At 36.0% G+C, this 23,198-nt stretch overlaps 1 protein-coding gene across 1 annotated transcript in view; it reads left to right on the top strand.

The window, feature by feature from the left end:
* The window catches only part of Tmem131 (Transmembrane protein 131), a 77,365-nt gene that overhangs the window by 33,631 nt on the left and 20,536 nt on the right, over positions 1-23,198 (top strand). The window contains exons 9-20 of the mRNA XM_083143580.1: positions 4,152-4,332; positions 4,604-4,712; positions 7,511-7,767; positions 8,573-8,749; positions 11,110-11,334; positions 11,873-12,064; positions 14,341-14,566; positions 15,758-16,118; positions 17,292-17,531; positions 18,954-19,093; positions 20,076-21,217; positions 22,149-22,479. Coding sequence (XP_082999706.1) covers positions 4,152-4,332; positions 4,604-4,712; positions 7,511-7,767; positions 8,573-8,749; positions 11,110-11,334; positions 11,873-12,064; positions 14,341-14,566; positions 15,758-16,118; positions 17,292-17,531; positions 18,954-19,093; positions 20,076-21,217; positions 22,149-22,479 — 3,581 coding nt within the window. The remainder of the gene's footprint in view (positions 1-4,151; positions 4,333-4,603; positions 4,713-7,510; positions 7,768-8,572; positions 8,750-11,109; positions 11,335-11,872; positions 12,065-14,340; positions 14,567-15,757; positions 16,119-17,291; positions 17,532-18,953; positions 19,094-20,075; positions 21,218-22,148; positions 22,480-23,198) is intronic.

A 23,198-nucleotide genomic window follows, 5' to 3' on the forward strand; every position in this document is an offset into this window, starting at 1 on the left:
ATACCATAATGGTTGGTATCATTGGAGGAGTAAAGGTTAAGCCTCTAAATATTATGTGGTGAAAAATGCATTGAATTATCATTTTTTCTTGTCCGTATGGGAGTAGTAAGGGAACTTGTCAACAGATGGAGGGGATAAGAGCCGGTGGCGCCGTCCGATAGTTGTCAGACGTCGTAGTTAGGCATTTTGTTGGGCAAACTGAAGGAACATGGAAACAAATATGTTCCATTGATACATACGATTTTTGTCGAATATCACCACCCGACAAAGTATCTCACTACACCATGCGACAGAAATTGCATGGACTGAAACATCCAACAAAAATCGCATGCATAAACAATAAGAGCTTTAGACTGCAAATATGCTGCTGGAATTTTATTACTCTTCTGGCTCACTTCACATTATTTAATGTAGCAGTGCTTACGAAGGTTTTCTTTCATCATCCTGACGCATTACTGGTTTCGCACAAGTTAACATACGTTTACAATGACATTGCACTATTCTTACATATCAAGAAGAACCCAACCAAATGGGATATATATTGAATACTATCACGAAAAAGTTAAACATAAATCTACATTGGTGAACGTTATAAAAATTGGCAAGTGCATGCTCCCAACATCAAATTTACTGCAACACTAGTATTGAAATGAAATTAATGCCACTCTCTGTCCTGTCTGTTTAATCTCGTGAGAGATGGTCTTAAATTTCTCACTTAGTGAAGTTAATGTCCAATATTATGAAATAAAATACTAATAATAAATACGTAAATATTTTAATATCATATTTACTCGAATCATTCAATCATAACAGCAAATCACTTCCTTCAAGAATTGACTTTTCTCTGCCAGCCCTGCTAAATTTTCACTTTCCATCTACTGATTTATACGAGGGGTGGCCAGAAAGTAATTTCCAATTAGTAGGTACATTGATTTTTTGCAAACGCCAAAACCGTTAAAAATGGTAATTGCTGCGAAATTATGTTTAGGAATGTGCAGTGATGTCTAGACACATTTTTCGCCCGTTCGAAATATAGAAATAATGCGAATTTGGCAAAAAATGCGAATTGTAGGCATTTTTAGCGATTTTTTTAAAAGAAATGTCCTAAAACCATGAAATCCAACATCCTTGTCTTTTCTAGGCCATGTTTGTGTACAAAGAACATTCAAGTTTTCCAACATTTTACTCAAGAGTAAACTATAGAGTTATACGTACGTGAAATGATTCCGACAGCCACATTAAATCATATATTTCCCACGATTTTTTCAACTTCTATCAAAACCATTTGCATCACAGAGCAAAGTGGCAAGGTTATAACAGGAGATTGAGTGCTTATCTACCGTCACACGGGAGCCACATCTTCGTATTTGTCGCACGAGATATGTTTTGAATTACCACGCTAAGTGCGTTCTATCGGCATTTCTCGATTGAGTAATAATGGAGCTCAGTCGTTAGGGCATCTGACTACTATGCGAGAGACCCGGGTTCGATCCCCAGCGGGGGAGAACCGGGATGTTTTCCACCTATTCAAACTGCTCCGGCGCCCACCCAGCATCATACGAAGCTGGTACCTTGAGGAAACTTTGAGGGATAAAGGCAGCCAAGAGTGTGGTGCTGATCACATCATCCCCACGTTCAGCCGTGATCAAGAAAGTGTGGGGCCCTAACCCCACACCAAAATTTCATTATCTAAAATCCTTCCCTTAAAATTAATAAAGGGGTATGGAAAATAACTTTCAAGATATCAAACTCTCGCGAAGAGGCATAAGCCATGTGACTTACAATTTGAAACAGTAGTTTAAAAACACCATGAAGGTATAATTTCAGATATTTGCCAGAAAATGCGCTAAAATGAAAATGTGAATTTTGGGAAAAATTTTCGGCATAATCACCACCGTTGTTCTGGCATGTGTCGCACCATGGCACTAAATTTTGTATGCCCATGGTATATGTGTGTGACACCAAAGAGTGGAACAATCTCTACCGCAATGTAGCTGTCAAATCCTTGCCTTGCCAGAAACCTCTTCAGTTAAACAAAGAGATGAAAGTAGGTACATTCAAGGCCAGGGCTGTACAGGGAGTGGTCCAAGTTCTCTCACCTGAAGTGATGCAAAGGGCCCGTGTGTACTCAGCTCTATGGGGTTGTGCACATTCGATTGGCCTTCCGTGAATTGTCTGCACCATCATCTGACCATCCTATCACTCACGACGTCCGGTCTGCACAACTCACACGATTGCTCTGTGCCAAATTCTGAGTGTGCAATGTAGGCTACATCGCAGTCGGTGGGAGACTGTATGAGAGCTGCAATCTTTAACCTAGAACTGTCCTAAACCGGCTACATTGCAACTGTACCAGATTACAGCTACATGCCACTTCTTCCTGCCTGTATGTGTGTGTCGCTCTCTGACCACTAGTGCTGCGTATAGGTACCATTGGAGCTTTTCCAGGATGGCCCTCGTATATGAACTTTCAGAAGCTTTTATTATTAGTGTGTTCCTGTTTTAATGTGTTGGTTAGCTAAATCAGGTACCTATACAATGCAATTCTATAAATTCCTTGATATCCCATCGATAATGTAAGGAAATATGACACTTTATTTTGTTTGATTCAGTTGTTTCACTTATATGCAAGAGTTAAGTTGTTTGTTTTACAGAGAAGAGAGAAGTAGCTTTATGCATTGAAAAATGAGTCCGCACTCATAGTTTTTGCAAGCAGAGGGTTCCAAACCTCAGTGGAAATATCAACATATAATACCGAGAATGTATAAGGAGACTGATAAATTACAAATTGTATTTTTTAATCAGTCACTCTTATCTCATTTAGTCGTAACTTTACAATAAGCAAGTATGTTATTTTAAACTTACTGCATATGACAAAATTCCATAATCCTTCCTTAGCTTGTGAATTGTAATAATTTTCCAAATTCACTATTTTGCAGTTTGAATTCAAGTCATAGAGAATAGAGAAATTAAGTCAATTTAATAGAAGATAATATTCATACTTAGCAAAACCATATGTGGATCTGTATGAGTTTATTATTTCCATTTGTAAAAACATCAATTTAGTTTAGTTTGTAATTGTCAGGGAAAAATGTAAATTTTGTCCTGGAAAACCTGGAAAAGTCAGGGAATTTCATTTCTGCTTGTTTGTAGCCACCCTGGCCAGCATTCAATTACCAGAGGGATCTAGGCCCCCTGCTTCCCTTCCAGGTAACCGGTGCCTCTGCCTGCACTCACTCCATCTTGTTAATTCAGATTGCCTGTGAAATAGTTTGTGGCTGGAACTAGTTAATACGCCAGTCTGATAGATGGTGGCAATTCTATTATACATTTCACTACCATTGCTATTCAGTTTTAGTCTTGTTCTGTTCATCATATGTATTGTGTCTTGTGTATTTGGTGATTTCTGGTAGCTCTGGGCAAGCTGTCTAGTTCCAAAAGGAAATATGAAGATGATTTGAAGCTGGGTTTTCAGACTTCCAGAATAGAAAGCTAAATCATCACAAGCACTTCTCCATGTCTATGGAGGATATCGGTACAATACGTGCGGTATGCCCCTGTGCACCACTCAATAGACCGAAGTGAATAAAAAAAAATGTAATATGTACCGGTGGTACATTCCTACAACCATGCAAAATTTAATTGAAATCAGACTCATACTTCTTGAGTAAAAAAAAATAATATTATATAAAGTGACAGTGTTGCCAGCTTCAGAACAATGTCTGGAATTTCGCTTTCAGCATTACTCCTATGGATGCCGGATGGATCAAATTTGGGGGGAAGCATGACAAAAGACCACACTATGAGAATATGTAATGCTTGTTAATAGTAGTAATTATGGATATATTGTTTTGTAATTCGAGTATGTCATATATTCATATGTGTACTAAAGATAAAAAGGACAGAACTGAAATATCATATGTAGTTTTCAAGAAATGCCACGTTAATTGCTGCCATGTGCTGCTGATCGATATATGAACCATCCGTCCTCAATGGAAATATAGATGTGGTTCCCAGATCGACCGTCAGGATGATAAAAGTTAATGGTTTAACTAATTATACAATGTGAAATTTATGTTATGAATGTTGTTTTTGTGCATACTCACTCTTTTAACGTCACTGGCATGATGTCTTATTTTTTATATTTTCAGGGTAAAAGTGAATAATTCTGAAGATTATCTTGTAATACCTCTTGAAGTTGAAGTCAGTTCCGACACTGGAATGTACTGTCCAGATGACATTCTGGACTTTGGGATTATGGGAAGTACAGATGAACCAAGGAAGTTGAAGTTGCTAGTTCTCAATTCAAGTCCGAAAAGCATACAGATTCAGGTACGTCATGTTAGTAACATATTTTGTGGACTGTGAAATCTGTATAAAAATAAGAGTAGCATAACTTTTCAATATTCTTTACATTTCTTGAAAGAGATGCTCATTTGTAGCATCAAAACATTGAGAATATAGAAAAGTTATGCAAGAGAGTCCCACTGTACAGTTGGAATTGTTTTTGAATTGTAAAAAGAATAGTCAGAAATTGTATATCACTATTAAAATGAAGAAAATAGATATAGCATTGGTTATAATGGCATATTTTATTTTGCAGAATGTTATTAGCACCCCAGTATCAAGGTCAATAAAAATAGATTTCAATCCTATTAAAGTACCACCTGATTCCAAGATACCCACAGAAGTAGCAACCATTACATTTGATCGTGAGTATTTTATTGTAGATGTTTCTTTTATTGTACTGTGACTCCCCCTTTCTGTGTGTGTAATACATAAGTTCACATGTAAAAATCTGTTCATTTGGACAAACCTAAAGGGCGAGACTGTAATTTTTTGTAATCAGGAGGTTACAGGTTTGGTTCCTGGTTTTCATCCTCCTTGATACTGCAGTCTAGTCCCGATTAGCCTCTGTGAATAAACTAGACTTGAAGCAAACTTTTGAATATGCTAAACCAGCAGTTCCCAACCTGTGCTCGGCTGAGCCCAAGCGGCTGCTCCAGGAAAATAAATAGAAATTGAATTAAATTAAAGATTAAGAAACAAAAAAGTGGAATCAAAATAAGAAAGCTAGAAATTAAATTCTAAATGGAAATTTGCCAACTTGAATTTCGTGCCTCCTCTAGCAGACAATGCTTGGTCATTCTGCTGCCACTAGCTCCAAAATTATTGTAGCACGAGAGCGAGATGGACAGACAACGAGCGTGAACAGGGCGCTAGCCTCGAGAAAAATTTCTGTGCTTATGATAGTGTTGAATGATGCCATAAAAATATATATATAAAATCACGACCTCTTAAAAGCAGACTCTTCAAAGTAATGTGTGAAGATATGGGAAGCCACCATCAGTCCCTCCTGCTGCATACTGAAGTAAGGTGGGAGAAGGGTTGACACGTTTGATGGAACTGTATACAGAGATAGCAGCATTTTTGATGGACCATAACACACTATTGGCGACTGTTTTAAATGATGAAGTCTGTCTGTGCAAACTGTCATATTTGGCAGACATTTTTAGCAAAATGAAGAAAATGAATCTACCATTGCAAGGAAAAACTGCCTCAGATTTTGATGCAAATGCCAAAGTGTCTTCTTTTAAGAGGAAACTTGTGTATTAGTTGGAGTGCGTGGAGATGGGAGATATTGATTGCTTCCCTCTTGCAAAAAGCTTCTTGAATGAAAATAACATCAAGGTTCAAGAAAAAATATAGAGAAATGGGTACTGACTTTAAATGGGTACTGAATGTGTCTAGCGCATACAGAAAACCACCTAGCTTAAACTCAGCAGAATACTTGGTCCTCATAGATTTGACATCTCACAGCAAACTAAAAATCATGTTTCAAAACCAAAGTCTACCGGAGTTTTGGCTGCATTTACAAGAGGAATTCAAAATCTTGTCTGAGAAAGCAAAATTAGTATTACTGCCTTTCTCAACTACATATCTCTGTGAAGGGGGATTCTCTGCTTAGCTAAACAAAATACAGAAGCTGCTCAAAAGCTCAAAGTTTTTAAAATATAATTTCATTGCATGGACATTGTGCAATTGTTTAGATACCTCTCTATTTTACATTCCCTTACTATCTACCCCCTCTTCCTCCGCTCCATAACATTACTTCTAAACACCATTAGCTTGTAAGACATAGGGTACGGTAGGCCTATAGGGGCTCAGCCATAGAAATTTATTCTAGAAAGGGCTTCGCGAGTCAAAAAGGTTGGGAACCACTGTGTTAAACAGTAAGGAGAAAGTAACAAGAAATATCAGATTCCAGGGTTGAGCAGTTAACCTAATGATATGCCCTGGGTTTGAATCCAGGGTAAGACATGGATGTTTGTTCTGAATGAGGATTACTAGTACCAGTTGCAAATGACTTGGATAAACAGTGTAAAATAATCAAATATGCATGCAAATCACCACAGAGAGGGGTGTGGGGGATGATGACCCTCCTCTCGCTATATTATTATTATTATTATTTATTTCACTCTTTTTACCTGTTTTCATGTACAATTTTATTTTCTTCGAAAAATTTATTTTTCATTTACAGTAAAGTGTACCAGTTTATTAGTACAATTACTGATAATTGTACTGCTACAATATATTATCTATAAAATGCCTGTAATACAGTGGAACCCCGATTTTACGTTCCCGGATTTTACATTTTCCTGCATAATACATTGTCTTCATGATCCCAACATAGCAAAATGTTATAAAATTTACCTCAATTTTACATTTTCCCTTACTTTAAGTTTTTTCAGCTTGGTCCCCTGAAAAACGTAAAATCGAGGTTTCACTGTATTCTACTATATTTTGTTATTTTTACAAAACATAAAGATGTAAGTAAGTTACTAAATTATTTCCACGAAACTTACTTGTAAATGTTCTCTTAATTTTGGTGCCCCCTGCCATCATCCACTTGGGAACTCAATGTTTCACTGTTGGGTTGACTTCTGGTTCCTGTCATTTCCCCACTTGCCGCTAGGAGCGCTGGTGTAGCCAGTTTGTCTGCTGCGCATAATAGGTTTGAGTTGTTGCAAAAGCGGGAGCCAAATATGCAGATCGTGTCCTAAGTGCATAATTGCGTGCGTCTCTTTGATTTTTGTGTCGATCAGTGTTGTATGCCTGACTGAAACATTTTGGATCCTGTGTTTGTTAAACTTGAGGTGCTTTGCTAGTCTGGTAGTGGGTTGGGATTTTTTTGCATTGGTTAAGTGCTGTTGTATACGTTTGTGCAGATTGGGTGGTTCAGATTCCATTTTAAACAGTAGGTCCAGGTAGCCTATCTGTGCATAATGTGGACTTAAAGAACAATTCAACCATTTATTAAGGAGGGTCATCAACTATTCATTTTTTCATTGTGTTGATGGAGTATCTTAATTGTTGAATTTTATAGCACTTTTGTTGTAAAGAATATTGTACCAAATGCAGTTACTACTATATGTATTAACAATATGTAAAACCTATATTTTTATTGTACTTTGTAATTCCAATGTTTTTTTGTTTTTTTTCATTACAGCAAGACACAGTGTTTCGTCAAAGCATATATCTGGCAAGATAGTAGTGAAAGGAAAGAGCAGCCAGTACAAATTAACTGTCCCATACATATCTCAAGTTTATGAAGGAGGTTTGCATTTCAATTTATCTACCACCCAGTTTTGCACAGATACTGGGTTCAAAATTGAGGTCAGAAATTTTTCTGTAACAAACAAATTTAAAGTTCCTGTGGTGATATATAACTTATCACTTCCTAAAGAAGCCCAGCCATTCTTTCTGGTGAGTTGAAATATTTTTCTGCAAAATTGATCCTACATATTTTGTGCAAATCACAATACATTTTCAGCCATATTCATGTGATTCAGTTTGTCAATTCAGATGTGCAAGTGAAGAGGTTGAACATGCACACATTAGTACAGAAGGGAGAAATTAGTCAAGTTGGAATGTATGCTTATTTTGTCTATCTTAATTCTACAATTAGGACTATTGCCAGCATATATCCTTGCTAATCTGATATGGAGGTGTAAGTGTGCTTTACGTCTGACATAGGTGTAAGCACGACAAATAAGAAAGTTCATTTTTTACCTGTATATTTAGAAACTTTCGTCTATGATATGACAAAGTTTGTGTGATGCATCATTTAATTTCTCTAAGTGCAAACTGAAATAATATGATTGGTGCTTCATATAAGCAATGAAATGTCTGTACAAGCATTTCAAAGATAATTTTTTTTAATGCTTATCTGTGTATTGTGATGTTATCAACTTGAATTTTATGTACATGCTTATTTTCTTTTTTTATGTGAGTATTGCTCTCAGAAAATCCCAATTTTTGGAATGTTTGTTTAGTTACAATACTTTGTCTGAAATCTGTTGTCAGTAACTTCACAAAATGAACATGGATCTGAAATTTGAAGTTATTTAAGAAAGGATTAAAACATTTTGACATTTCATTTTAATTTCTGTGCCGTGTGTATCAAAATTATATGTGCAAAATTTGTTGTGATATTCTAAATGCAGATTTGCAATTTGTAGAAGCACCTGTTACATAATAAGTTCTTAATTCATTGCCTCTCCTTTTGCAGATACACAATTTTTCTGCCAATATATTGAAGCCAGATGAGAGCACAGAACTGTTTCAAATTTCTCTAAACAAGGAAACTGTGGCAACAGATTTCCAACTTGAATCTTATTTAAAGTTATTTACAAATATATCAACTGTTTCCATTCCTCTTTTATGCTACAATGGTAGGCTAATAAAGGTAAGCATTTAATTTAATTTGGAAAATGTTATTGCTGAGAATGCAAATATGTTAAAATCCAATTGCCAATTTTTAGGAAAAACCTTTGAAAGCTTGACAGAATATTTATAGTTTATAGTTTGCAGATAAACCAAATAGTCAAACCCCGATTTTACGTTTTTCAGGGGCTCGTAAATAAAAAAAAAAAAAAAATGTAAAATGTGGGAGACGTAAAAAGCGGGAAAGCACATGGGAGGGGTGAAACTCACGTGTCTGTAAGAAATGACTACACAATCGACATTTTAGGGGTATATTATGTCAAAAATTGTTTAACAACGGGATAGAAATATGATTATGAATTTCTAAGGATAAAAGCAAGACCTGCTGTGAATGTCAATAAGGGATTAACGGGACCCACTTTCGTAGGGTAGGGTGGGACAAACAATTGTATCTCGCATATAATGCGCAGTATAATCCAGTTTCAAGAAATGTCTCTCTTAGTTGTAGGTCGTAAAGTATTTTTATGTCGATCAAGAGTGAATGACATCATACCTATTCAATGATTCACCTGTTGCTATGTGGACCAAGACGAGAATATCCTCTTGTGAAAATATTAAGCCACCATCCCATGCCAGCTTTTTCCTCTCCCTCCACTGTGTTTAGCATCCCAAAGCTTTCACTCTTCGACCACCTTATTTATTCTGTAATAGTAGAAAGCGAGATAAATTTACGTTATGGATGGGCAGTGCTCAGGAAGTTAATTTCTATTATTTCTTGCCCAACAAATACCGCTGATACGCATCACATGTGACGGGAGGTGCATTCTCGTTTTCCGCCAGAATGGCACTGCTTTTCTTGCTTTTTATATTTATAATATTTAGCCAGTAATACATTTTAATTATTATTTTCTTTCTCCCTATTTTTTCCTTCATCCAAAGTACCATAAATATCAGAACGTTCCTTCATTTTGTGATAAAATTATTTCAACCGCATTTCACATTAGTGGCACTATCTTGTAGGTAATACTGTTACCATATTCAGAAGCTGCAGGATTTAAGCTTTAAAACAATATATAACATGATAGGGTTTCGTAGACATGAAAAATCAATGCAAGTGTCACAAAATCAAGGAATGACCCTGTACGTTTTCAGGTTGCCTGTCCGAATTATTTCATGCATAATACGCACCACAGTTTTGGGAGCAAAAATTTTGGAAAAAAATGCACATTATACATGAGTAAATACGGTAACTGTTCTTCAGAATAGTTAAAATGCTGGGAAAGAATACTGTAAATGGATTACTTTGTTGCAATACCATATCAATGTATGGAAGGGAGGGATAGAGAGAGAGAAAGATTCAATAATTTAGTCATGAAATTCACCCTTCTGGTATAGAACTACTTCAAGTTGCACATTTTTCAAACCCATAGAGGGGTGGGTACCTGGGGTATACATTGACAGATATTAAGGATTAAATTTAGATATATTCCAATACCGGTATCACCGATGTTGACTTATAGGGGGCTGGGGGCAACATTCATAATTTATTTTTGAAGGAAACTTGGAATATGAGATTCCACATTGTAATGTTCGTTTTTTGAATTTTAAAAGTTATTGGGTACAATTTCTTACCATATTTTTTCATGAAATTATGCAAGTTCAACTTTATTTACTGCCAAAAAGCTTCTTTTTTTTTAGTCTGAAGTATCGACTCATGTAAAATCTTGAAATACTGGTCAGTTCTATGTCAAAATGTTAGATGGAAAATGGACTTAAGTAAAGAAAATTCAATACAGCTCCAAGAACTACATAAATAAGAACAAAACCTCTTTTATATTGCATTGTAAGGGCTATGTTCTAACATAGCATGTATAGCTTAATTTAAATTGCTGAGTAAAATAGGATATATTGATAGGAGTTAATAAAAGTATGCATTGATATCAGCTTAGCTCCAGAAATAAAGTATTATAATTTATTTTCTCATAAAAAAATGATAGAATTTCCTTTATGTCATCGTATTTGCAGAGAATTACCCAGATACATTCTTTGTGAAGTATATGAATATGCTATTAGAATAAGATTTTTAATTTATACGATACATAAATATAGTTTTCAAACCAAATCTGAGATTTTTATTACCACCATATCCCCAAAATGCCATTTTATATGCTGTTTTTGAACTTGAAGGGTGTTCAATTTTGTACAAAAGAAACTCAGCTTCCGTCACGTGAACATGTATTGTTGAATATAGTGATTCTGTAAACAGTGTAACACGCGAGTATCATCATATGTAGAAAAGAGACGATTCTTGAGGTAATGGGTACCTTCAGGGTAATGGTTGATGTCAACGTATTGATGGTGGTGATATTTGCTTTGTTTCAGTTTGTTCCTGAAAGTGAAATGGAGGGGATTATTGACCTGGGAACAGTTGGCAGTGAACAAAAGAAGGATGTGTACTTCATGGTGATAAACAGTAATCCCGTGGATGTTAGATTAAAAAGCTGGGAGACCAATCTTCTTCAGGGAAGTGTGGAGTTATTGGGGGTTGAAGAAGGCAATACATCAACACTTATTAATAGGCACAACTTCAGTAACATGACAAAAACAGTAAGTTTGAAATTAAGTAGGAGGAAAAGGCAATGCAAATTTTGTAAGTTTTTAGTTGTGATATGGTCAAGTTTCATATCGTTATTGGTTATAGAATGGTCTGTTTAAAGAAACCACACATGCACACCTGTTACAGCTGACACCAGGGGAAATGTGGCCATTTTTTTGTATAAAGAAATTATTAAAACCATGCTATGCTATGGAACTATTTTTATTGGTTGTTATGTGCAGATTCATCAAAATGTTTTAAAATCACATTTGAGGGAGATTTCAGACCATAGCAGCATGACAGGCCACACTAGTCTGGGTTCAATTGGTGAAATCGTCAAGTGGCAAGTGTTGCCTGTCATTTGTTGATTCGGTGAGAATTTAGCCTTTGTTGCTGTTACCAGTAAATCAGAAACATTGAACACTCATGTTCAGATAAAGTGGCTCATGATTCAACTGTCCACTTTATGTGAACAGCAGTATACATGTAAAAACAATAGTTTTTATATGTTTTTGCAAAATTTCTCTGTAATTATTATTTTTTTTTCAGCTGATACTGAAGCCACATCACTATGCAGTGTTCCATCTGGAAGTGACTGCATCTACACAAGAAGGTGTTGTCAACACTGATGTATTCATAGACACACAATTTGAACAAATTGTTCTACCCATTAAAATGAGAGTGGCCAAAGGAAACATTGAGGTTGTCCCCAGATCACCATTGTTTCATAATAGCTTTCCTGTAAGTACATTGATCAGAGTATCTATTGCTTTGTAGGAATGCTGGAGAAAATTATGTATCCTCATTTGAGCCATTTTGTGGTCCCATTTTTTTTTCTGATTAAAGGAAACTAGTGACATGCTCCTAAAAGCTAATTCATCAACCATGTTGATTTTTTCCCCTGCAACTACTACTGCAAATGGTTTGTGTAGCCTCAGTCATTTTACAAATAAGATCTTTTGTGTAATTATTTTATTTCTCTAATTTATATTTTAAAATGCACTAAAATGAGAGTAAATATTGAAGATTTGAGTTGACCTGGTCACAATAATGATATAACAACAATTAATTGGAAGTTCTATTTCTTTTAAATACCTTCGGCTGTAATACATGATCACTTTTCATCATCGTAATCATAGAGAGAGAACTGTGGTTCTGCCAAATAAGTTTTGTTGAAATTTCTCTCATGGTTTTTGCTACATTCTCTTTGGAACTTTTGGGTCTGCAATGATTATATTATACCATTTTGTAGCTCGTTCTGCTCTCCAAAATGAGACTATAGGATTTTATGTAGCTGTTCAAGAAGAATGAAAATCATTAATTTTTCACCAATTTTTTAACAAAACATGAAAGAAAAGGAAGGAAAAGGGTGCTGATGGGGATACATGTGCAAATCTCACAAAAAGGTGCAACAAAGTGTGTTCATTTTACTTGATTTCATGTCGTAAAATACATATCTCAAATGATCGTTATCAAAACAGCTATATTTTTGGAAAGGTTCTGCACCTTAAAATCTCTTCCCTAGTAATTTCAAACAAATCTTGGAAGATTCCAAGTAGGTTAAAACAATTCTACAATACATTTACTTAACATGGTCCAGATTTCCAAGACCATATCTGAATACCTAGTCATATCATAAATTCTGTTACAAAGTTTAGACAGGGATGGCAACACTGGTTGGCAAGGTAACCCCGCAATGTTGGATCAAACAACAACCAGTATCATTGTGTATTTGGCTGTGCTAGCGGAAAGGTGAATTTCACTGCGAGTCGAATGGAGTGGGGTGTATACGAGAACCGTGTGGCAGTAATCGCACTGCACGAAGTTCACAAATCACCATCGGATATTTTCAACACCCTGAAAAAGCTGAATATCAGCAGGATGTTCATGCATCAGACCATCAACATATACTGTGACACAGGGACAATTGAGGACCGCCCCAGGAAAGGTAGACCTTGCTGCGTGAGGAGCCAGAAGCTCTTGAAAGCAGTGACGGTGCGTATTCGACAAAATCCTGTCAGGAAACAAGCAGTGATGGCTCAAGAGCTAAACATTTCGAAAATGCCGATGTCGTGTGTGCTCCCAAGTGACCTAGGACTCAGCGCTTATCGGAGAAGTACTGGTCACTTCCTCACTCCTCAGCTTAAGGTCCAGAGGGAGCAGAAAACAAAAAGACTCCTTCAGCGTTCTGCAAATGGTGGCCACAGGAGGATCCTTTTCACGGACGAAAAGATCTTCACGATTGAAGAGTCTTACAATCGTCAAAACAACCGTGCCAGGAAGCTCGTGAAAACACGCCACGGATCCTCAGAGGCCATCATCCCACCTCATTGATGGTTTGGTGAGAGGTTTCGTACGTTGGCACAACTAACCTCCACTTCTGTGAACATGGTGTGAAAACATCTGCAAAAGTGTACCAAGCGACAGTGTTGGAGCCACTTTACCCGCACCATGTTCAACAATGAGCCATGGAACTTCCAGCAGGACTCAGCACCAGCCCACAAGGCAAGGACCACACAGGAGTGGCTTCAGAGGAATGTGCCTGATTTCATTGCTCCGGCTGATTGGCCCTCCAGCAGCCCTGACCTCAGCCTCTTGGACTAAAGGTTGTGGTCCATTTTGGAGGGCATGGTCTGTAGGAAGAGGCATCCAAACCTTGCGAGTCTAAAGCGTTCTCTTGTGAAGGCAGTGGCAGACTTTACCCTCGAGACCATGCATGCTGCGATTGATGACTGGCCTCAGAGACTTCGGGCCTTTGTGAAGGCCAGAGGTGGCCATTTTGAACAGTGATTGGTGCTTTGTGTTGGCAAGACCTGTACCTTTGTAACATCCAAATATTAATACATTAACTTGCTCACTGTGCCTGTAGTTCATTATTAACTTTGTAACAGAATTTATATGACTAGGTATAGTGTGTATATGTTTGTATTTATTTCATTTTGTGTTAATCATAGCAGTGTCTAACTTTGATAACAGTTAAAAGTGTGACTCATTTCTTCCACTTTTTTTTCATCCAGGGCAAATTATCAAGTCAGGACATCCACATACATTCATCATTTGACCACGCTATGAAAGTAATCAACATAACTGCTTTTCCACCTGATAACAAGTTATATTATAGACATGAGGGCACAGAGCCCATCATCAATCCTCATTCAACAAGCTTTGTAGGAAAGTTATACTTTAGCCCTCATTCTGGCTCTGAAGAAGAATGTTATACTGGTATACCAACAACCTCACAGGGTAAGTGACTTAATAATTTTTGTGCTGGCCCCCGTGGTGGAGTGGTTAGCGCATCACGCTACAATGCCAGGGGTCACAGGTTCCAATCCCGGCCAGAGCATGGATGTTTGCGAGTGTCCATTCATCAATTTCATCATATCATAGCTCATCCTCATCTTTGCAAATTAGCCAAAAGTGGTACAAGAAGCGAAGTAAAGTAAAGCAAATCAATCAATTAATAATTTTTGCCGGTTATACTATTGAAACTAAAAATTACATTTCCTCTTTGTTCACATCTAAAGGATGCAGTAAGAGATCCAAGATATACTGCAGTACTTAAAATGCTTCTAACTCTCAACCTATTCAATAGTGAAGTAGTTTAGTGCTGTTCTGTTTCATAATAGTCTTCCCAGCTAAGTAGGTGCAATTCTGATTAGTAGAGGCATGCAAATTTCGTTTTTGACGAAATATGAAATAACATGCTGTAATGTTCATTTTTCATGTTTCTGAAAGGTCTGAGGTGCATTTTTCTACCCTGTTTTGTCACGAAATAATGCGAAATTGACTCTTAAACACGAAATTTACCGTTTATATACCGATGCGACACTGTCTGAAGTCTGAAGTATCCTGTGAGTTATGCAATTCACGGAAAATTGATTAATTCTGCTGTAAATATTTCAATTTTAAAACCAAAATGTCATTTTATATAGCACTTTTGATGTGATTATTCACCACTATAACACCAAAATTTAATTTTATTTACCGCTTTTGAACCTGAAATCGACTCTGTTTTTGTACCGAAATTTTGCTTTTTTAGTTACCAAAAATATGTGCCTCTACTGATTAGCTGTAACGTTATCCCCTGTGTATTCCAGTCATAGTGGAGATAATTTTCAAACAGATATATACACGTAGCATTGATCTTTTTCTTAAGGATAAAAGTTAAATGAGAAGTACATATGACCAGAGGACAAATGTTAGAAAACCCTGAAGTAACACTTCGCTTTCATTTCATTTACAGAATACGTTTGTTACTATGTTGCCTGTAAGTTGACTAGCCATATCTTTATTTTAAAGTTCATTTACGAGCCATGAGCTCATAACTTGTTGACTCCTATATTATACTTGAAAAGCTTGAGTTTGGAAGTATTAATTTTATAAAATATTTAGTCATAACTGAAATGTCTGCTCACTTCAAATTCTGTATTTCAGTTGGTCGCAAGTGGCTGAATGGGATATCTCTACCGCACCATGTAGGCGATATTGACACAGCAATAGTCAACAACATGTACTCATTGTACTTGAAGGCCTCTGCTTCCTCAGAGTGGAACAAAATGGTGATGAAACTGGATACAAATGAAGTGAAGGGACACGTGTTCAGCACAAAAGCCTCCATGGTGTGGCCTCAACTCTTCAGGAGGAGAGAGGTGGTGTTTCCTTTGACACAAATCAGAAATGAATCATATCAAACCTTAACAGTGGAGAATCCGTCCGATTTCCCTGTTCTTGTGCAGATTGTGATAGATTCATTGTATCCAGAAGCAAGTGTTGTTTTGTCTAACATTCCTAAAAGGTAAGGAAGATGTTGTATGTCTATATAGAGAGGTATATAAAGTATCAGATCAGCACAAGTAACTTTTGATGAACTAGCCTGAAATCAGGTGTTGGAACTACATGGTCTAAATTTGACAGGCATTTGTACATAATGCACTGTGATCTCTATCCTAATCCCAAAATAAATACCTGATTTTGTGTTGTGCAGTTACCGAAATTGATGAGGTATTTTTATTATTATTATTTCAAGTAAAATGGATTTTTTTATACATATACTGTGCTACAATGGCCCTTTGAAGGGCCGAGGTCTGCCGAGAAGCTTTCGGTTGGGAGACACATTGTTAGTGCATAGTGTCTCATTGCTGTGGGTGTCTGGCTTTCTAGAATAGGAATTTTTCATACAAAGCATTTAATTTTTATCATCTTGTACCAGGATATATGTAAATTATCCAGTTTATTGTAACCATTTTGTTTGTTCACCATTTAATGTACAATCCTGTTCACATAAAATGGCACATTTTATTAGATTGTCGATCAGCTTTCACCATTTCATCAACGGATAATGTCCGGTGTCAGCGAGGAACGAGGTCGGCCCGATCGCTTATTGTCCTCTACATTTTCCCGTCCATTTTCGAACTCCTTGCACCACTACTGCACACTTCGCCTGAGCACTCCGGCCATCTTTGCCAACTGATAACAGCACCGTGCCATGGAAGAAATCGGAAGTTACAATAGGGCCATTCCAAGAAAAGCCTACTGCATCGCTCGTATATCTCGCTTTTGTAATAACACTTATAACAAGCTAGAAAAAAATTAGGTGCAAAGACTTTTCGATTTGCCCTCGTATTAATATGTAATTGTAATTATTCTGAACAACTTGGAAATCACTGTGGTGTTGAAGTATTGGTATCAGTGGTAATCGGTAGAGGTATCAAATTTGATACTGGTTATCGATCAAGGTCATATCAGCTCAGCCTTCATGTGTAAACTCTACCTGTTTCTGTTAATTTCATTATAAACTTTGGAAACATACACTGCACCAAAACAAATTTTCCACTGCATTACTGTACTAGGAACTCACAATATAAAGATCACAATTTTTTAAACCCTGGATGTTAACTGTACACTATTAGTATTTTAGCTTTTTTAGTATTGCAGTTTTGGTAATTATTTTTAACTATTGAATTTTCAGATTACTTCCTCCGAATTGCTATAGAAGTGAAGTATCACATGGAATCTTTGCAATAGTTGAAGAAAGAAATAAAACTGATGGAGCAGACTCAGAAAGCCAGTCTGAATTAGAAAAGCTTCTGTTGGTAAAGGCCCATGTAAATAGTACAATAATGCTTTTGAAGCCTGGTGAATATCGTAAAGTAAAACTAAGCTTTACACCTTTCAGTGCAGTTCGTTCTTCGTCTGTGATATTTATAAGGTAGGTTATTTGTTACTGAATTGTTTTAATTAGTTTAAACTTTCAGATTGTGTTTATAGCTTTATTTATTGCAGCAGTAGAGAATATTGTTAGAAGATTTTACTATAAACTTAATTGCTTGCCAGTTGTCTGTGCAGCCAAATTCATAGTAGCACTTATTAAAACTATACTTTTATTTTTTCTTTATAAAAATCTTAAAGAAGACATGTGAAATTATCATTGTATCTAAAGATATTTGTTTGGCGGTTATGCGGAGATAGGTAATTAACATCAATTTCATAATTTAATCACTCATGCGCATCTTCGCAAATTAGCCAAGAGGCACAAAACGCGAAGTAGAATAAACTAAATCAAATCAAACCTATCAAAAGAGAATCAAAACAACCGTGAACCTATTATACTACATTGCGTTACAATTTACCTTACAAGTTGTCAAAAGAAGGGCAATTCTCCTCCTTCCTCCCTTCGTAGCTTCTGCCATTTCACCTGACTTTGTTGGACCCTGCATTAACCTGATCGTGCATGCATGTTGTGCAGCAAAATGTCATTTTAGTATGTGGTGTGTTTGTGCAGTGTTGGTTTTTTAACATGTGGACTTTTAGACAATTAGTAAGGCAATAAATAATTTTAAATGTCTACCCGAAAAATACTTACATATCCACAAAACAATGTATATTCAAACAAGTGTTCTCGGGTTACCAGCCAGGGTAAATTGGAGTTGGCTTCCAACATTTCGAGGGCATACATTGCTCTCATCTTCAGGGAATGTAGAAATGGAGACAAGTGTAGGTTGATATACGTGACTATAATGTGGCGGAGTTTGGATTCTGTCTTCCTATTGGCTCGCTGGATCCTGGTGTTCTCATTGGCTGGTGTCTTCGTTTTACGGAGGAGTGGATTCCAGGCGTGACTGAGCTGGAGTCCTACGTACCCGTTGAGATTGGTGCTTTCCCGTCATATGGCTATGGCTTCCTTTTCCCGTCGGTCCCAGTAACCGGCACATTTGGCTATTATTTTGGTGTCGGCAAATAAAATTGTGTTCCTTGGTAATGCTGTGTTCCGCAAGTCCTGACTTTTCCAGTTGAAATAATCGGATATTATGTTGATGTTCATTCCGCTGCTGCTCAACGGTGCGTCTCGTTTGGCCTATGTATGGTGTCCCACATCATGTATACATTGATATCTTACAGTGTCTTATAAATTTCATGTAATAGTAATAATTTTATTGCAAAACATTTCCTATGTTACACTGAAATGAAATTGAAAGATGAGGAATGTACTTTTCATATCTGGTACTTTTTGATTCAGTGTAAGTAAGTTTGTAAAAAGTACAGCCATATTGGGATGCAAATTCATTCACTGTGTATGGATAGTTTTAAAATTATTTCTGTCTTGTTTCTAAATCTATATTTTTCTTTCCAGAAACAATTTAACGGCACTAGAAGCTGTATGTGTATCTGGTCGAGGTGGACATGCACAGTTTAAGTTGGGTAATAGAAAGCCTGGGTCAACAACACCTCTTCTGTTTGAATTGTCTGAGAAGCATCTAAAGGATTGTGAAAGTAAGTTGAATGCTTTAAATTCATAGCACAAACATGCTCTTTTTTATAGACACCAAATATGTTACTTGCTGAAAAATATACACCCTGTATATTTTTGTATTTGATCCACATTGCCAAACAATAGACTAGATCAGCGCCTGAAGTGGAAAAATGTTAGCTGGGGGATGTTTGGTTGATCCGTGAAGTTGTTAGGGGGATGCTCCTATGATTTAACATGGTGACAATGAGAAAACCGGGAGGGCAATGCTTGGTGAAAATTTTGCTAAATGGGGGATACCATTCTGTGCCCCTCACTTCAAGCACTGGACTAGATGCCAAACAGGTTTCCTGAACAGTGGCTGTGTCACCATCAGTATGCAAATAAAAATTCTATTGTTTTGCAACTAACACAGTTTTGCGATTTTTGTGTTTATTTCTAAAATAAGTGAGTACTAATGATATTTCAGTTTAAAAAATCTCACTTTTTACTTCCTGATTGATAATTCATGTGAAAATGTTTTTGTTTGTAACTTTTGTTCATTTATTTTTCAGCAGTGTTGAATACACTTTCCTCATTTGGATGGCATGTAACAATGACTTAATTTATTTTCGGTTGCAAAGTGATTTAGAAATTTATTTAAATTTATGTATGAGGTCTAAGAATTTGCACTTCTGATATATGTTTTTATGTATTGTAAAGGGAGCATTTAGTAGCATTTTCTCAATCAAAAAGGTCATTTGAATGAACAAGTGCTTACCAGAAGAGACTAAGTGAATTAATAACTTTGAGTGTTTCTTAACTAACAATATGATGATGCATATCCATAATGTTTTGGCTTGATAGTCTTATAAAATTAGGGTGAAATGTAATAAGAACCACTTACGAAAGAGAACTATATTTTTAAAAATTTGATATGACCATTGATATTTCTTGAAATATGTAATATTTGTAATTCTGTATTTCAAATTTAGTAATATTGACTTTGTCTCTCTAATTTTACAGAAGAAAGAGTCAGAAAATTTACAACTTCTAACTTATCTGTTAAAAGATCTTTCACCGCAAGAAATACTGGAGAGCTACCTCTGTATATATCGGGATTTTATATCAACGGATTACCGTGTGAAGGATATGGTTTCCGTGTGCTGAACTGTAACCCCTTTGAGTTACCAGCCAATGCTAGTAAAAGGATTGAGATTGCTTTCACACCCGACTTCACACTTGCCAGGATACAAAGAACTCTTTTTATACATACTAGTCTTTCTTTAACCCCAGTAATTAATTACACGTTAATTGCAACTCTGCCCCCGTATGTCCTTGTGCCTTGTTCTAATGTTGTAGCTCGTCCAACTTGGGAGCCGTTGCTTTATTACACGGCTGTCAGTTTCATGGTTTTCCTCCTCTTCTGCGTTCTTGCTGCGGCATTCTTTGAGTCGGACAGAATCCTTAAATGTACATTAATTCAAATGGCATCTGCAGTGAATTCATCAAACGTTCCGTTCGAGAAACAAAGGGAGTCAGAATCCAAGCTTTCTACGCACAAAAATGAGGTTAAGGTTAAAAATGATGCTGAAAGTAACGGAGGATCGTCGGATAAGCATAAAGCTAATTTAAATACCAGTAGTAATAAGTTAACCTTAGGGAATAGTTGGTTGGAGGATAAAGGTGACGAAGTGAAAGAAAATGGTACAAAATTTGAGGAACAGGAAGCGGAAACAGCTTCATCGCACACATTAAAAGGGAAGAAGAGGTGCTCAAAAAGGAACAGTCATAGTGATTCGCCATACAGTGAACAAGACGTAGCCACAAAGAAAAGTGATAGTAAAGACAATACTGCTAAGAAGACCGAGCAGCAGGATGTAACAGTTAGAAAGGGCTGGTCGAGTCTGTTTTCCAGGAACGCATCAAAAGAGCAACCGTCAGCTGTGAAAACTCAGGGAAAAGGTGGAGGAGATCAGAAATCTGTAAATACTGTGTACGATTACAATTCTGAAGTGAGCAATGCTTTAAAAGAAAACAAGACTCCTGGGAAGGATGCAAAGTCATACTTAAAGTATAAAAAGAAAAGTATGCCTGAAGTGTCTTTGCATGAAGAAGAAACCTCGTCAACTTCAACTGAGAGTTCAAATAATGAAGAAGTTGAAAAGGTAGGTTGAGTTTACTTTTGGTCATTTTTCAGTAAAAATCTGAGCATTTCTGGAATGTTTTTCTCTCATTTTGATCACATTTCGAGCCTTTTTCATCAATCCATTTTTCTAGAAAGGGGTGAATGAATATCTTCAATTTCCAATAATGTACATGTGTGTCTTCTTTTTTATATATATAAATCTTGAATTTAGATTTGAAAATATGTAGTAAAAAAAAATAACTTCACATGTTCAGGGAGAAAAAAGGAAATAAGTTTGCTACTTTTAATCTTTTACCATTTCAGTCTTCCATTTCCACTTTGACAATACAATAATCATGATACAAGAAGTACATTGCTTAAAAAAATGTCGTACCTTCTTTCAAACGCTCGTTATGAAATTATTTTCAGCCTGAATTACCAGAGTTCCTGTACAGGAAATGTGCTATTTAAATTTTTTTCCCCTTGAAACATCTAGATAAGATTGAACTTGTATTACTATACACAAATATTCATTTTCTGCACAAAATTTGAGCCAAAATAATTATGTATAAAAAAAATATTTTTCATAACAATTTTTATAAAATTCTTCACATAATACTATAAAAGAAAATGGAAGATGTGCAAGTATGGTGTTTTTCTTATTTACTTTAACATGATAGAAACATTCATATTCTAAAGTTGTTCTGAAAATTATGGAAATTGCTTGTAGGTTAGGAATAATAATTGTTGCTCAGGAATATCCTTGTTTACTAAACCCTGTAGTTGAATTTCTATTTCTTTCAGTATGCTATAGGCATACATGATTACCTAAAAAGACGTTGGATTTGCCCTTGGTAGAAGTTTTCCTGTCAAATGATACTTGTATTAATGTTGGTAATTATTATTGCTACAAAGAAATATATTATGCCTCAGAAATTTGTAAAACAACAATTTTTATATTATGATTCTAGGAAAGTGATAATTGTGTAAATAGTGAAGATAGTACAAAACCACATAAGAAAAGTTCACAGAAGAAAGGTAAAATTGTAGCTGAAGGTGAAAGTTGCGAGGAAGAGGAATATGATAAAGACCTGTACAGCAAAGACATCCCCAATGCAGCAAAGTCTAGGAGCAGCACAAAGGTTAAGATGGAAACTACAAGCATGAGGAGTGATGTAGGATTGCAACAAACTAACGTGGAATTGCCTTATAAGCTGAAACCATTAAAGACCACATCTCGTGATAAAAAGGATAAGCTTGGTCCCAAGCAGAAGGCCATTGAGAAACCAACTAAGTTGAGAGGTAAGCCTTAGAGTTTCGTAGATGTTAATGATTTATTAAGTCTTCAAATGAAAAAGAGTAATAAAAATTTCACTGTTCTCTTGAATTATGATGAATTTTGCAGTTATTCTTTGAGACATGGAAACAGTACCATTTTGGCCTTAACACGTTGACTGCGACAATAGAAAAAAAATTACCAGGAGAAACGATGTTTTATTATGAGAATATAATAAAAACTTTGAAAGCAATATATTTATTGATGATTAGATGAAGAAATGTTATTTTTAATTATTTTGCATACATGAACTGAACCATATGCAACTCATACGGTACTAGAATCAATTATTACGCTGCACGCCATGCTAGTTATATTTGGCACACAGCTAATTTTTGTTTTTTTCAAGCATTGTTATTGTTTTTTGTCCTTAGCATTTTTTTTATGAGCATTGAGTATTTTGTTATTTGTAACATAACTCTGCCGTATACTATTGTACCAATATTGTCCGAGGAGTTGGCCAGCAATAATTCAAGGCAAAATGCACAATTGGAAAAACTTGAAAACAGTTCATGAGTGAAAATGTTTTTCTTTTGTTTGCTTGTCAGATTTAAGTGAAATTTAAAGGCAAAAATAAATATAAAAGAAGGTAATGTATATTTATTCATTTGATGTGTTTGTGTTGTCACAATAACAGCATCACTAAATAAATTTTCATGAACCGTCTGCAATATTTTGTTCATGA

Source organism: Lepisma saccharinum, chromosome 1 (genome assembly GCF_977018435.1).
Source record: "Lepisma saccharinum chromosome 1, izLepSacc3.1, whole genome shotgun sequence".
In the NCBI taxonomy this organism is placed as follows: domain Eukaryota; kingdom Metazoa; phylum Arthropoda; class Insecta; order Zygentoma; family Lepismatidae; genus Lepisma; species Lepisma saccharinum.